We start from the raw sequence: 15,845 nt of genomic DNA, 5'->3' as shown, positions 1-15,845 counted from the left end.
AATTTTGTTTTGGAGATGTGTCCTTTTCCAGATTGAATATGTGCATTGGCAGCAAACATTAGAACATTTTATATATATATATATATATATATATATATATATATATATATATGTCACTACAATTAAAAAAAATTGTTTAATTTTGGATTCAAGTTTCTCCAAAAATGTGGTAAAATTTTGTAAATGAAGTTGTACAAGAAATAATAACCTATTTCATTATTCTTGGGAAATAATGTATTACATCTTCACTGTTCCTTTTTAGATTACATAATGCTGATAAAAAGAAAAACACCATTTTTGGGTCCCTGAATAAAAAAGAAAGAGACAAGAAGAAATTATTGGACACTGTATTGAAACAGTTAAGAGGTTTAGTGAATGGCTCAACTCAGCAAATACAAGGGTGACATTTCCTTGCAGAGTAGACAAGTTAACAAAATATTTAAAGATGTGCCATGTATAAAACCAGTGGATGGCAGAATTGAGTTAGCCAAATGTCTTTCAGAGAGGAGGATAGAGAGAAATAAGATTTAATCTCGTCAGATTATTTATTACATGGGAGATAATTTGAAGGCTAGAGTTTCAGTGGAATATCACTGCCTCTTATGCCATTTTGCTGACCTGTGATCAGATTTCATGATAACCTTGTATTTAGATGATCCCACAATTTCCTATGCTATCTGTGATCATTTCCATGGTATTTTATTATAGTATTTGTTAAGTTTGACTTTAATTTACCTTGTTGACCATTTTACTATTGACCAGTATGTTATTGCTTAGCAACTGAAGTGGTCTTTTTCAATCTTCAAATTCCATCTTTTTACATGTATATTTCAAGTTGTCTGTTATCAGTTGGAATTTCTGGTTCAAGATTGTTCTGTACGTTTTCCTGGACCTGCATTGCTATCATTTGCTCCAACAACATTAGATGGTCTTAAGCTTGGAATAGGGGCATGTTTCATTTATGATTGTGATCAGAAATCTACCTTATTCCTCTACAGTTACAATCAGATGATATAATGCTTCAAAAAACTGAATGTGTCAAGTCATAAAAAAAATATCAATTTATTTCTGTTGAATTTGATGCTTTATAATGATACAGTACCATGCAAGTATCGTGTTTACTGTTGAAGAAGCGGCTTAATCTGAAACCATGAAAAATATTTCATTCACAAGTGGCATATTCTACTGCCATTTAAATTAAGTTGAGGGATAGTCGATCAGTATAAAAGTATATATATCCCCATAGCATATATTAAGCATCAAGAAAATAATGTTGTAAAGTGTATATCTGGTTTACAATGTCCAAGGCTTTTTGGCTATGAATACAAGTAAATTAAGATTTACATCAGATATTTTTAAAGCTACACAATGAGAGCATAGTTTAAGTATATGAATTTCAATTATTATCTTTAATGCATTTTGTAGCGCTATTAAAAAGAAGTTTTAAAGATAAGTTTTGTGTTCGATTGGTATTTTAATCAGCTTGTTTCATTTATATCTAGATCTGTAAAAGTCATATCATTATATATGTTTGAATAGTTTCTGATCATATCAATAAATCATTTGTTAAAAATATAATTAGTATTTCAAAATGGCCATATATGTTTCATTTACTTGTATTTATCTGTCAGACTGTAATTAAAAGATACGCTGGAATGATTAAGATACGCTGGAATGATTTTTTTTAAATTATTTTGATTAAACTTCAAATTATCTTGCATATTTAAATGGATTTCACCAATTAGTAACTTCTTCAGTTATAGGAAATAAATAATTTGTTTATGTCATGGTGAGAATTATTTTCAGCATAGACGGTTTCAGCATTTATGTGCAGTTTGGACCAAATAAAATTTTGATAATGTCATAATTTCCTTATAATACTTTGATAACAGAATTTTCCTTAGTAAATGAAAAACTGTGCTGAGGAGTAAAAAAAGAACTTTTCACATTCATTGCTTGTTCTTATTTAAATTCATATAAAGCAAATGAATGAATATAGTCGTTTAGTGTTAATGTAGCAACTAAGCCATATTTTTTTGTCCGCATGTTCTAGTATATACAAAAGCAAATGCTGATTTTCAAGTTATGCTAATTTTTGCTGTTTTTCAGTTGTCCTACAAAAGTGAGATAAAAAGTATCTTGAAAAAACTACATTTCAAGTTAAATACATATCATGATTATTGTCAAAACCTGTTAGCAAATATACTCACGAGTATACTGTTACTTTGAAAACCATGAAGATTTGATGTTGTGAAAAATTGATATGTCAAAGAAAACCAGATCATGTAGGAATACAAAATGTATTTACGGTAAATGGGTTAATTGTTATGGTCATGAAATCCCATGTTGGATGTTTAATTGAAAACTATGATGAAGGATATAGTTGTTGAGTTTTTATTATTATTTATGAAGTACTAATCTTTCATGGGTTTAGGTGAACCACAATTTCAGAGTTAACAAAATACAAGTTTGGTATAGACATGCTTGTATGCAGAATTCACATCAAAATCAAGTTTCTATAAAAATAGAATTTTTCCCCAATCCAAGAATATTGGTACATGTACCAACAAAAATAAATGAATCTAAAGTATGTATACCTAGTGGCTGTCTGTAAAATTCACTCCAGAAAAATCAATGAAGGACTGTCTTCTTATTTTGTAGTCAGAAAACTTTATAATTTAACTTAAACTTTGGTAAAAATAACCTTGACAGCAAAAGTCAATGTTAATCATTGTATCCATCTAAATATTATGCAATACTTTCATAAATTTAGTATGTAAAAAGTGTAAAAAAAATAATCCCACTTTTTAAATATGACTTTGTGGTAAGATTAAATACAATGACATATTTTGGGGTCATTCCTTATACATGGCCCTGCGACATCCATCATTTTAGCACTGATTCCTTAATCGTTTGATGATTTATGAAGAGGTTTGAAACACGCATCACAGCTAGGGTAGGGATTCATTTTGACAGATTTGAATTTACTTACAATGTAGATAACTTTCAAAACTACTGGGTTTTTGATTGGTCACCTCAACCATGAAATTAAAATGTATGTGGAATCCACAGGTACAATAGACTGTCAATTAAATTCATATTAGTCACAAATTAAAGCACCATTGACCCTCAGATATGAAAATCGGTATCAATAAAAGCTAGACAAATTATTAAAAATACCTCCCAGCTTTTCGTGTTTTATGTTAAAATTATTAATTTCTGTTTAAAGAACATGCTTCTAATGAATTTTTTTGTTAAATGCCTTATTGAAGAGACATAGGTAATTTTAAAATTCTACAATTATGTAGGAATGATTAAGAGTTTGCTTAATTGAATATGAAGAATTTTAAAATGAAATTATAAAAGTAAACTAAAAGGATCTTTTATCAAAGAATGGAAAAGTTGCCAAGTTTTGTTACATAAAAAGTGCATTTGTAGATGAAATAAAATAGAATAATTAATTTTAGATTGACGAATTAAAGTTAGGTTTTATGTATTGCTTTTTTATAAAATTTTTTTTACAATTGATAGTCTAATGATAAGCTGTCGCAGATAATGACCAATAATATTGAACCTGTATGACCTTTGTTGAAAGGTTTCAAAGTACTTAAGGATTATTGGATGCAATGGATTTTTATTGTGGTTTAAATGTCAATTTAGGTGCCACATCGATTCCTAACAATAAATAAATATTGGACATCATGCTTTGCAACTATTTATATATTAAACTCACACCTTATGAATATTAATGTGGATTATGTTGACACTTTGAGGAATGCAAAATTCTTTTTTATTGAAAAAGATAAATTTTGGACAATGAAGAAAAATAAGACATGCAAGTCAAAATGGCCTGAAGTACACTGACCTTGCATAAACATTGTAAATTGCACTTGTAATGTGAGGGATTTTGCATTTGCAAATATAGGTGTCCTGTTTTCGAACCTTTAAATGAGGATCCTCCCTTTGTATTGGAATATTGGAATAAGAGAGTTGTTGCACCTATTTCCCCTCAATATCTGGGATATTTCATTAGAATTTTTGAAGTTACATTAGACCTGTTTGAAATATGTCTGTCATCATGAATGAATTAAGTTATAAGTTGACATGAGCACTATGTACAGTAGAAACAATAGGTCTACAGGTTAATTAGAGTAACAACTGACTGAAGCTGTTCAAAAGATAGGAATATGAAGACCATTTCCAAGATAGACCACATTCCCCCTGAAAGTGATAAGACATTTTGATAATAGGACACACACTTGATCACAATGGCATTAGGTCTTAGTTTTTAAAATACATCATAATTAACATATATAGGACCACGTCTGCTAGAAATTGACTGATATAACCTAAAAAATTACAGCGATATTAAGTTTTTTTTAAGGATAAGTCTGATATAACCTAAAAAATTACAGTGATATGAAGTTTTTTCCAAGTAGTTGTAAGTACTGATAATTGAACTGAAAATATTATAGTTTTTGGTTTTTCAAGTTACTATAACAACACATTATTGACCTTCAAGATAGTTTAAGTACCATGATGCTTTAGCTATCTATTTTGGGCATTTTAGTATTATGTTAGTATAGTATTATTTCAGTTAGTATTTGCATTAAAAATATATCTCATATTTTTCATATGTCAGTAAATATGTGCTCTATAGTATTGCTATGCAATTATATGTTTTCTTTATTGTTATTGCATACAGATAAGTGCTTTAGATTGTAATAAGAAAGAATTGTAATTTTTGTCACAAATAGATATGCTTTTTGTTTATAAAAAAAAATTTAAGATGATAGTGCTATTGATGTCAGATCTTAATGTCTTTACGATACCTCTGCTGGTGGACTTTCAGTCCCTGAGGGTATCACCAGCTCAGAAGTCAGTACTTCGGTACTGACATGATTTATAACAAACTTTCTAAAATTGTCCATTTATAAATTTTGAAATTATAAAAAAACTAAGGTTTCAACTCCCTCAAGCTCAGGCAAAGTTGACCTAAGATGGATTTTTTAGGTCCTTATTGATCATATAGCTCTTCAACTGTTTTGGTTCATATACATCCTTGGCTTCAAATATTCGGCTTTGTGCGTTCCTGATGAAGGTAAATCCAGAAAAGCGCTTCGGACGCATGAAATTTATAACATGTTATTTTTATTTTTACTGTATTATAAACTTATGTTATGAACAAATATTTCTGTGATATTTAGGCCCACCTTTTTTAAATTCCAAGAATCGACCCTGAAAAGAACAATCTACTAAGATTCAAAAATAAAATTTGTTTGATGATAACAGAAAAAGATATAGATTTAAAACATTCTGGTATTCATCATTCTAGACGGAAGTTGGCTTCAAAGAGATATTTGAGGCATCATAAATGAAATATCTTCCTTTATGTAGGTACTTTTTCATAAGGGGACACCTGTAGATATTTTGAAGAAATTTAAGTTGTTTTCCTCTCTTTTCAGGTTTGTAAACAATATTCAGGTGGTCTTCAACTTAGCTATAATATGATCATTGTACTACACTTTGTGTATATGTATGTTGAAGGTTTTTATTCCCTCTTCTGTTAATCAAACAATTTATTTACTTGATATTGTTTAGTTAATACATTTACATTCAGAAACAAATAGAATTTTAACCTAATTTTGAGATATCTTTTGCTTCTGCTATGTCTATCTTATTAGAATGATTCATACTTTAATTACTTGCAACATTTTTTTTTCAATCTATGTTTCCAAATTGATTTGCATTAAGTACATGTGCTTATAATTTGATTGTCTTGTTGCGATTTGATTTTTTTTTTCCATTTTTGTATTTATAGCCTCCTACTCATTATTATTCATTTTAATCACAGTTTATTTTTGCTAAGAAAAAAGAATGAAGTAGATTTAAAAGACAACAAAGATTGAAACTGTTTGCATTGTGCTGATAATTGTTGCTATATGATTTTGTTTTTTGTATGTATAGCCTCCCACACACCAGTGTTCATTTTAATCATAGTTTTGATTCTGTAAGAAAGAAAAAAACGAAACAAAATTTAAAAGACAACAAAGATTGATAAAAGAAGTAAGAAACAGTCAAACTGAAAGCATGTATTCAATTAAAGTTCCCTAATGTCAATAGATGCTTCCTGGGAAAAGTAAATTCTCATCTGTCAAGATGTTGACACAACCTTTTCTTTGTATGTTTATCTAACATTATTTATTGGTGCACTACTGTTTGTGTTAACTGTGTAAATTGTATAACTTGTTCATAATTGTAACATATTGTTGATTGCTTTTAATTTGTGTAAGCTTTCATTATGAAAGCTGTTTTTGAAAGTGCAATATCAAATAAAGACCCAATAAAAATACATAAAGACACTTTGTATCTTTGTTCATGTTTTTCCTTGTTAGTATAGTCTTTAGGGTTTTGTATGAATATGATACTTGGAATGTTTGTATCCCACCTCAATGGCAGGTGGTGTAAAAAAAACAGAGAATATGACTAAGTGACATAAATGATAGTTATGTTGACATCAGTTTTTAAGTAATTAACCTCTGCAGTTGTCATCATTGACACATTTTTTTTCAAGTATCAGTTTGTTAAGAAGTGGGCTCATAAGTTATTTCAACTAGTAAGATGATTTCTGTCCACCATTGCGCTGCATGAATTCAAAAGCATGGTTGAATCAAAGGAAAGTTCATAGATGTGGAATTATATTCTGATTAAAGTAGCGGAAGCATGAATTAACTTTAAAATTGAAAGTAAGTATAGAAAAAAAAAGGTTATCTCAGGTGAGTATTGTTCTTGTATATATTCTAGATAGCTCTGTATGTTACTGAAAGTAAACCAGAGTTGAGTGGTATATACATATATGATTACTTAGACCTCTTCTTCAGTAAGTCCTGATCTGAGATGGGTCTGTGTGATGGGGATGTGTAAATAAGGAAAACCACACCCATGTGAAGGACAATAGGATTAAAATCAGATCTTTTATTTAAGAGAGCTTGTTTCTGAAATACAAGTACTTGAAAAAAAATTTGGCAGAAAAAGATCTTGATTTTATTATCAAAAATCTTACCTTGACAAGATCAGAAATCAGTTACATTAAATACACAACAGGTTCTTCTCATTCATCATAGATTTTTGATTCAAGGTAAAATGGATTGGAGACATAATGCTTGCAATCTGTTCAGTAAAATCAGACTGGCATTTTTAATAGTGGTATTATGTAAGTTATGTAATAGGTGTCTAGTCGACCATTTTATTAAAGTGTATTCTGTTGCAAATCTTAATGTACTTCTGTATTGTTTTTCTCTGCCAAAGGTCAGTGGCTCTCTGGGTGTTCCGGCTTCCTCCACCAATAAAAACTGACCGACAAGATATAGCCAATAGTACTGAAAGTGGCATTAAACACCAACCATCAATCAACAAAATTTTGTTTTTTAATGTACGATGAGTAAAGTAGGAGATGAAACACTGATATCATGACACTTAATTATTACCCCTCCTATTTCCTAGCAATTTTCAAAACTACACATTGGATTTCATCCCACCTTTTCTCAATATAGTGTACTTGTGCATCCCTTATTTGATGTGTGCATTTATTGCTGTTTTTTGAAAACCATTGGGGAATTCCCCTGTAAATTGAATACCTGCACTGCTTATTTACTCTCAAACTACTGAATGGATACCATCTATAAACATTATTTCTCTATGTTGTGAATATGTGCATCCTGTTTTTTGTTGTATTTATTGAGAGTTTACAATACAGAAACTTCTCTAATTTTAACATTCTTTTGCTTTCAAACCACTGAATTGAATGGAGCAAAACTTTATATCTCTTCTTTACCATGCTAACTATGCAGTACAGTTATGTAGCCTGTGTTGTGAAATTAGATTGGAGTCAAAATAAGGTAAAGTGACATTCTATATACCTGGTGTAGATAGTTATATATATAATCAGTCCTATCCCTGAAATTCACTGAATGAACTGCATAAAAACATTGTTGAAAACAAAAATGATTTAAAGTAAATAACATTACCTGAAGCAGCTGGACTCAATATCAAAAGTGTCAAATATGTCATGCATATTCATGAACAAATGGATTGAATAATGTTAAAAGTTTCATTGTTGAATATCTTCATAACTTATAGGTTCTAACTCTTACATGTAAACAAATTGTTATTGGTTTAGAATTTTATTAAAAAATATTTGATATCTAAGATTAAGACTAGGACATTGGAAAATCAATAAAAGAAACATTGATGTCTTCCACATAATAGAAAGATACCAAATCCACAAAGAAATTATCACATGTATTTTGAATATGGTGGAAATATCTGAACATGGCTATCCCATATACAGTAACATCCATTATAGCATTTCGATGAATTTGTAAATGTAAATAGAAAATAAATAATGTGTCAATTTTTCGTTAAATGATGTCGGTTTTGACCATTACTGTAGAATGGAGAATGGAAACGGGGAATGTGGAAGAGAGACAAAAACCCGACCAAAGAGCAGAAAACACATCGAGACCACCAATGGGTCTTCAACGCAGCGAGAAAATCCTGCACCAGAATGCGGGCTTCAGCTGGCCCCTAAACAATAATGTATACTAGTTCAACAAAAAAGACGTCTCACCAAACTCCGGAACATGCAAATGAACAAAAATGATAACACACAAGACTAATAAAGGCTAGAGGTTTCTGACTTGGGACAGGCGCAAAAATTTGTGAGATTTCAACCCTCCCACTGGCTATTAGACTTGGCAATAAAGTTTGAATTAATGTGAGAGTTGTACTTAAGTGTATCTCTTGGGAAAATACCGCTAAAAGATAAATGGTTATGAATTCCAAAATAAAGTCTGATGAAGTTGGACGTCAACAACAGTTATACTGAACAATGACAGCATTGATTCTAATCTATATATATGAAAGCTGCTTTAAAGCAGTTTGCTGCATATTCTTTTATATTCGGCAGTATGGCCCTTGTTTTTTCTTCTAGTCCATTTGCCAGCGCGGTATTTAAAAAAAAACACGGAAATTTTTGGAAGTTGAGAAGTTAAATCTGATGCGACGTGTTTGGAGAAGTGCCTGACATGCTCTATAAAGACAACTATATTGACAACAATATACAGTTTTATTGGGAGCATGTATACTCCCAGATCCGAACACCTTTCTAATTGAAACATTAAGTTGCTGTGTAGGACGTTAAAGACTCCCAACGGTCCTTCCAAGATCAGTTGTGTATTTAAACCCCCTGAACAGTCTAAAAATATGTAATAACAACCACAAACACAAGCTACAAATAGATAAACCGTAACGTGATTTGAAATAACTAACTGATTTTTTCATTAAATTATATTCCTATTGTAAAAACAAAATTGGTTTTATGTACTGGTTATCTTAACACAAGATATTTTGGCTTAAACAGAGCAAATATGATCTGTATACCAACGTTAACATCTACGATTTAGTCCGCCACCTGACCACCGTCCGGCCAGTCATAGCATATGAGCCTGATGGACAGTGCACTAAAAAGTCAGAATGTCTATAAGGAAGCAACTAGACCGATTTAAATCAAAATGGGTCTCGCTTCATTATTATATTAAGCTATGCCGCATGCCTTCCGAGGGCAAACTTTTACCTACGGTATCCAACCTTGGAATGGATACTATAGCTGTAGTTTGAAATCCCAAGAAGCGATCATATAGCAAGTGGAATATAACAATAAATAAGAATATGTGGTATGAGTGCCAATGAGACAACTATCCATCCAAGTCACAATGTGTAAAAAGTAAACAATTATAGGTCAAAGTACGGCCTTCAACACTGAGCCTTGGCTCACACCGAACAGCAAGCTATAAAGGGCACCACAAAGACTAGTGTAAAACAATTCAAACAGGAAAACCAACGGTCTAATCTATATAAAAAACGAGAAACACTTTATGAACCACACCAACAAACGACAACCACTGAACAACAGGCTCCTGACTGTCATTATTGAATTATTAAAGATAAGCAAAATATGATAAAAAAAAATCAGCGAAATAGTTGGCTTTGTTGCGTGTTGGTGCGTTCCGCTTGATTTCCAGTAACTGACTAATTGGGATACGGCAAACGGTAAAACACGATTAAATGGGATTGTAAACAAATGAATGAATATATTAGAGATGTAAGATTCTATCTAAAACACTATAATTCTGGAAATGTTAATTCATTTTCAATCTTTTATTACCGACGCGTGGATTATCCATGACATTGCAAGTTCGAACACTGCATCTTCACTGAACCACGACCACATCTAACGCTACTGTAAACTGAAGTAAATCTGACACGCGTCATAAATATTTTAAATCAAATTTTTCTATAATATTTATCGACCTTTTACAACTGGCTGTTTTTATGACATTAATGTATTTCCCCAGTGAAGCAAAACATCAGTGATTTTCTTTGTATCAAAAGTAAAAATGTATTTAATTGATAAATTTTATTTCAAATTGTATGAGAACAAAGACTATTATACTTTGACGATGTGGAATAAATGCCAAATGTATTCGGATACATTTCTATTGAGGATGGTAATCTAAAACCTTTGAATAGCGTATATGCTTATTTGTTCAAGCAGTATAAACGCCCTTTAAGTCTTTGAATTGTGTATAATCAGTAGAAATTGGAATTTAAAGAGAATTTATCATATGTTACAAGACACAATATTGGCGACCAGAAACATTACGCCTTTATGTGACACTGTTGATATCTTATTTTTTTTCAGTAAAAAAATGTCTATTATAGTCACTTTGAACATGCTAATATTTGCTCGTCTGTGATAATTACGCCGATTGTAAGATTTTCGAGTTTTGCTCGTCCATAGAAATTACCCTGAGTGCAATAAAGGCCATAAAAAATCATATTCTGGTGAGCATGGTTCTATTTGGTTCTGCAATATATGTTCAAAACTTGTGCTCCATATCTATTTGCAAAATGTGTTTATTGATTTGTATTGAAAATGATCATAGCTTACTTTTAGGCCAGATATGTAATAAGGATCGAAAACTTGCTATGCCATCATGCGGATTTGTCTACGAACATTTCCTATTCCAAGACGGAGTCTCAATAAACTTTAATTGCTACAATGAACATGTCTCTTTCTGAACTATTATTAGTAATATTCCAACAGTCGCGATAGACTTGCTACAATGATCTCTCGCGAGCGAGCGCTCTCTATCTCTTTAAACATATCCTTTTCTAAGAGTCTCGATATACTTGCTACAATGATCTCTCTCGGTCTCTTTCTATAAACATTTCTTATTCCAAGAGTCTCGATGAACTTGCAACTATGATCTCTCTCTCAACATTTCCTATTCCAAGACTCTCTCTCTCTCTCTCTCTCTCTCTCTCTCTCTCTCTCTCTCTCGCTAGAGTCTAGGTAGACTTGCTACAGTTACTGCATGCTTAGCAGGAAACAGATTTGAAGAAAACAATTAATCTGCAAAGTATTTTATTCAGTACATGCCACAATCCATCATATTCTGTGATACAACGATAGATGAAGCCAACAAGAGGAAAGGCATTACTCGAGTAACAAAAGCTATATTTTTATTTTTTGCTAGTTGGCTGAGTTTACGGCGCTGGACACAGAAGCAGGGGTTCAAATCCCTCTTAGGGAATAACAATGCTGGGTTTAATCTAAAACAATATATATACAAGTAGTATACGATATTAATATTCATATAATATTTTATATGTTTAAGCTGGGTATAACTTCATTGGGAAGCTGCGTGTTACTGGAGAACCATAACACATGATGATCTGTCTATTTCATAGAATGCAAATGTAGTTATTTTCGCTTTCTAATTACACGTGCATTTCCCATCTAATTGCACTTGATTTTCGCGGATCATTAAATAATCACGAGCGTATGCAAAATCCAGTTCCCGACTGTTTGATGAGTTTCCCTTCAAGCACTTTAATCACGACAAAATTCCAATATGTCAATGAAATAAATATAATAACACTTTTTGTTTGCTGTAAATTGTCATTTTAGTTTTTGTGATGAAGCTATCTGAACCTCGTTTACAAAGTAATGGAAAACATATAACTGTACTGATTGAAGCGGGGTAATCAACCATCACATTTAAAACCGTCCTCCAATAAATATGAATAATAAATGCAACGCTATAGAAATTGGCTTTGGGATTCTACATTCAGGTAATTCTTTAGATAACTGATATTTCGGAAATACAAACTCTCGGATAAAGGTGGCTAGATGTAAATATCAGAAAGGTAGAAGTTATTAAAATATTTCTTCAATAACTTCAAGGCTCTGTGAACACGATTACAACTGTATTTAAACCACATGGCTTTCGTCTATTTACACGTTACATCATGAGAGGAGAGATGCCAAGATTTCAGGTAAGTTATTTGTTAGTTTTGGACACCTTTTGTCTTTTTAGAGTTAGCAATGTATACCAATGTCACTTAAATTATTTGTTTTATGTAAAACTATTCTTTACGAGATATTGACACTATTTTTCGAAGTGTACTTTATCTTTTTACTGATCCTATATACTTGTGTATTGATTTTTCTGCAGCATTTTTTCTGTGTCCTGCTATAAACATTACCTAAATCTGAAATCAGCCATTCCATCAAATCAGAAATCGTCGTCGAAAATATTTGTGTATGTGCATATTACCAAGGTCATAGCAACCTCTCTGCGTGCAAATGGGTTTTAAATGCAATTGTAAATAACAATCTAAAGTTAAACATTACACATGGTGTCGATTTTCGTCCATATATCATAATATTCACTATTTGATTGAAAGTTTTATAAGTAGGCAAACATTTCAAATGTTGAAAATATATGTTATTCTCACGTACGACCTTACTGTGTATTTAAAGTTCAGCTGATTAATATCAGCATCATTATTTGATATTTCAATGTAAACATGTTTTATTTGTTAGAACCACTTCAAATATATCGTTACTTAAATACACAACTGATTCAGTTCATCCAGTTTTAAATTTGAATTAAATCTTTCAGGTTTAAAGTTAAACTTCCGGCGATCTTACATCCTTTTATAATCTATTTTAGAATCCCATCAGAGATAACATTCTTGTTTTGGGGTAGATCATTGATAAGATTTGGCTAGAGATCTCAACAGGTTTTATTACTTCATTGATTATATAGCATACTTTATAAACAGTGCAACATATTAGAATTGTACAGAGTAGAAAATAATACGCTGATTAAGATAAAGACGGCATATTTTCGAACTTTATCTCTTTTTCGATTGAGTGGTTCAAATTGTTACTATTGAAGTTTTTTTCCGAAATTATTCTTCATCACTATATGTCACTCAGACACTAATGGTTTCGAAGCTACCTCGTGGGTAATGATGCACAAACATATCATTTCTCCTGTTTATCATATACTCTTTCAGTCACAAGTTGACTTGTTTGTATAACAGTGTAATCCATTTCGCAGTGTCAATTTTTTTCTCTCATTTCAGTGAAAACTGTTATTCATTCATACCAGTTGTGCTTTGATTTGAAAGTAAACTAATTAAATTACTCAAGCAATTACTAGATCACTTAAAATAATTGTTTTTACTTGTTTTTAAATAATTTTCACATAACAGACAATTTTAATAAAAATCTTCATCTCTTTAAAACATCAACGAGAGTAAAGTTCAAACAATCGGAGCTGAAGTGGATTACATATACATGTCTGAATATTGAATTAGTGTTTCTATGCTACCTATATTCGTATAGTCATTTGTTAAGTTAGTATTACTTGGAAGAAATATAAAGTTAAATGTTTTCGTCGGGTGTAACAGCTTCCTACTCTTCGAAGGATAAAGTTTTCTTCCGATTTACATGCAGTCTTATTCCATGAAGGTATGTTGTGAATCAGTTTTGAATGGTTTACTTGTATGTTTGTCCATCGTGGTGGATAGCTTCTAATTTTTCTACCTCGGTTCTGTAATTTAAATTATAGCAGTGGAATTATATTAACTTATACTCGGTGTAAGACAAAAAAAAAAGATTTATCATTTTTTATTAACGCCCAGCTACAAATAATCCATGTAAGTTTAGGACCAGAAAAAATATCTAAACATTTTTTTTTGAAACCCAAAATAAATAATCACAACATAGGATAACAGTAACTGCACAAGTATATATAGAAGAGGGGCTGGATGTGGTTTACAGAATATAGAATAATGGCAAAAATGTGCCGATCAAAGGACATAAATATAAAGAATAGAGAAAAATTGGCCCAAAAATAAAGAAATATGAGACAAAACTTAAAAAGAATAGAGAAAAATGGCATAAAAAGATTAAATGTACAGAAGCAGTGAGGTAACTCCCATCCTGGCTCTCATAGAACAAAGAGTACACTTAATAAATCAGGAACTCCACGAAAAAACGAATTAAATCAAGTCTGTCCATTCAATATAATAGATTCTATATTGAATATATACTGTATAAATGTTGTTCGCCTTCAAAAACACCTTTTACAATAGATATAAGAAGATGTGGTATGAGTGCCAATGAGACAACTCTCCATCCAAGTCACAATTTGTAAAAGTAAACAAGACAAAAAAGATCTATCTATAGATTTTCTACATATGTTTAAAAAATATAGTAATAATTGGGCTATTGATTTTGACGAGGTTTACAATTGGCAAGTTGGCACACTTATAAAGTCTGTCGGTGTTAAAAGTGTGTAAATGAAATATGCCAGTAACCTGACTTACAAAACTGGGCCGTATACATGAGTTTAGAAACTATTCTCATGACAATACCAGATACAAGCAATACGTATTGGTGACTGCAATATCATATTCGTGTCTCTATAGGTGTCCCTAGGTTCAGAGCACTTTAACCAACATATTAATATTGTATTTACGTAACGACAACACACTTAATTTGTTGCATGTACAATAGTTAAACAATGTTCATTGATGCACCGTAAAGATGCTCGAAGTTGTCATGTTGCCAGTTATATGCATTAATGAAATCTAAATAAATGTTTTTTGCAATCTCAATAAATAAAGATTATTCCATTTTAAACACTGAAAGTATAATTGAATCGATGTAATCTTAAAAAAATGAAGGTGTTCCTTTTGTTGGTACAAGAACCCGCCTTGATTTAATGGAACAAAACTTAATCTTCCAGATAATGTTAACCTGCCAATCTTGCTTATGTTTATCAAATTAGACAGGTATATATGTTGGTGATGAAAATATTACGATTTTACATTTCAGTAGCTCGATTCGTCTGATTTTATGATAACCATTGCGCAACCTTTTTTTGGTATGCCTTTTATGTTAGGCATTTTGTTATGTACTCTGCATACCAACACAAGGAGAGAAAAAGTTTTCAGTTTCAGTTGACATTTTCTTTAAGATATGCCTTTAATACGTATAACAAAGAGCACTTGTGATCGAGTTTCATACTTAGTTGTCATATTTATATGATTGAACGGTAGAACCTATCATTTTGTATTTACTTCAGTCTAAGATCAGAAAACATACTTGACAACTGAACATTGTTGCCAGTGCAGAAGAGTTCACAATTTGTTCTAAGAGGATGCACCGAAAACAAACAAATCTTCATGTGAAACGTTAAGCTCAGTTTGTACATATTGTCATCGATATTTTATCACCCAAAATATCCCAGTATATACGAGAAAGGAATAAACGGTTTCTATGGTAATATAGAACCAATATTAATATGGCTTTACCTTAAACTAAATGTTAACTTATATACATTGAGGCCATGATCTGTTGCCAAAAAAATAGTTTCATTTAACAATAAGTTCTGATATTTACATTTGTTTTTACAAAACCA

At 31.2% G+C, this 15,845-nt stretch overlaps 2 protein-coding genes across 6 annotated transcripts in view; both read left to right on the top strand.

Annotated features, from left to right (window-relative positions):
* The window catches only part of LOC127735394 (exocyst complex component 6B-like), a 48,933-nt gene extending 42,566 nt beyond the window's left edge, over positions 1-6,367 (top strand). For all 4 annotated transcript variants that reach the window (XM_052245568.1, XM_052245566.1, XM_052245567.1 and 1 more), the window contains one exon: positions 263-6,367. In XM_052245568.1, coding sequence (XP_052101528.1) covers positions 263-404 — 142 coding nt within the window. In that variant the 3' untranslated portion in view covers positions 405-6,367. The remainder of the gene's footprint in view (positions 1-262) is intronic.
* Positions 6,368-6,617: 250 nt separating this feature from the next.
* LOC127735397 (uncharacterized) overlaps positions 6,618-15,845 on the top strand; it is a 44,635-nt gene continuing 35,407 nt past the window's right edge. The window contains exon 1 of one of the 2 annotated variants that reach the window (XM_052245573.1): positions 6,618-6,746. The gene's annotated coding sequence lies outside the window, so the exon portion shown is untranslated. Of the gene's footprint in view, positions 6,747-12,129; positions 12,403-15,845 lie in introns of those variants that run through there. The other variant, XM_052245572.1, reaches the window with a different exon arrangement.

The sequence above is a fragment of the Mytilus californianus genome, unplaced genomic scaffold (assembly GCF_021869535.1).
Source record: "Mytilus californianus isolate M0D057914Y unplaced genomic scaffold, xbMytCali1.0.p SCAF_3, whole genome shotgun sequence".
NCBI classification, from domain to species: Eukaryota; Metazoa; Mollusca; class Bivalvia; order Mytilida; family Mytilidae; genus Mytilus; species Mytilus californianus.
The sequence above is the reverse complement of the archived record's forward strand: the minus strand, read 5'-3'. Positions and strand labels throughout refer to the sequence as shown.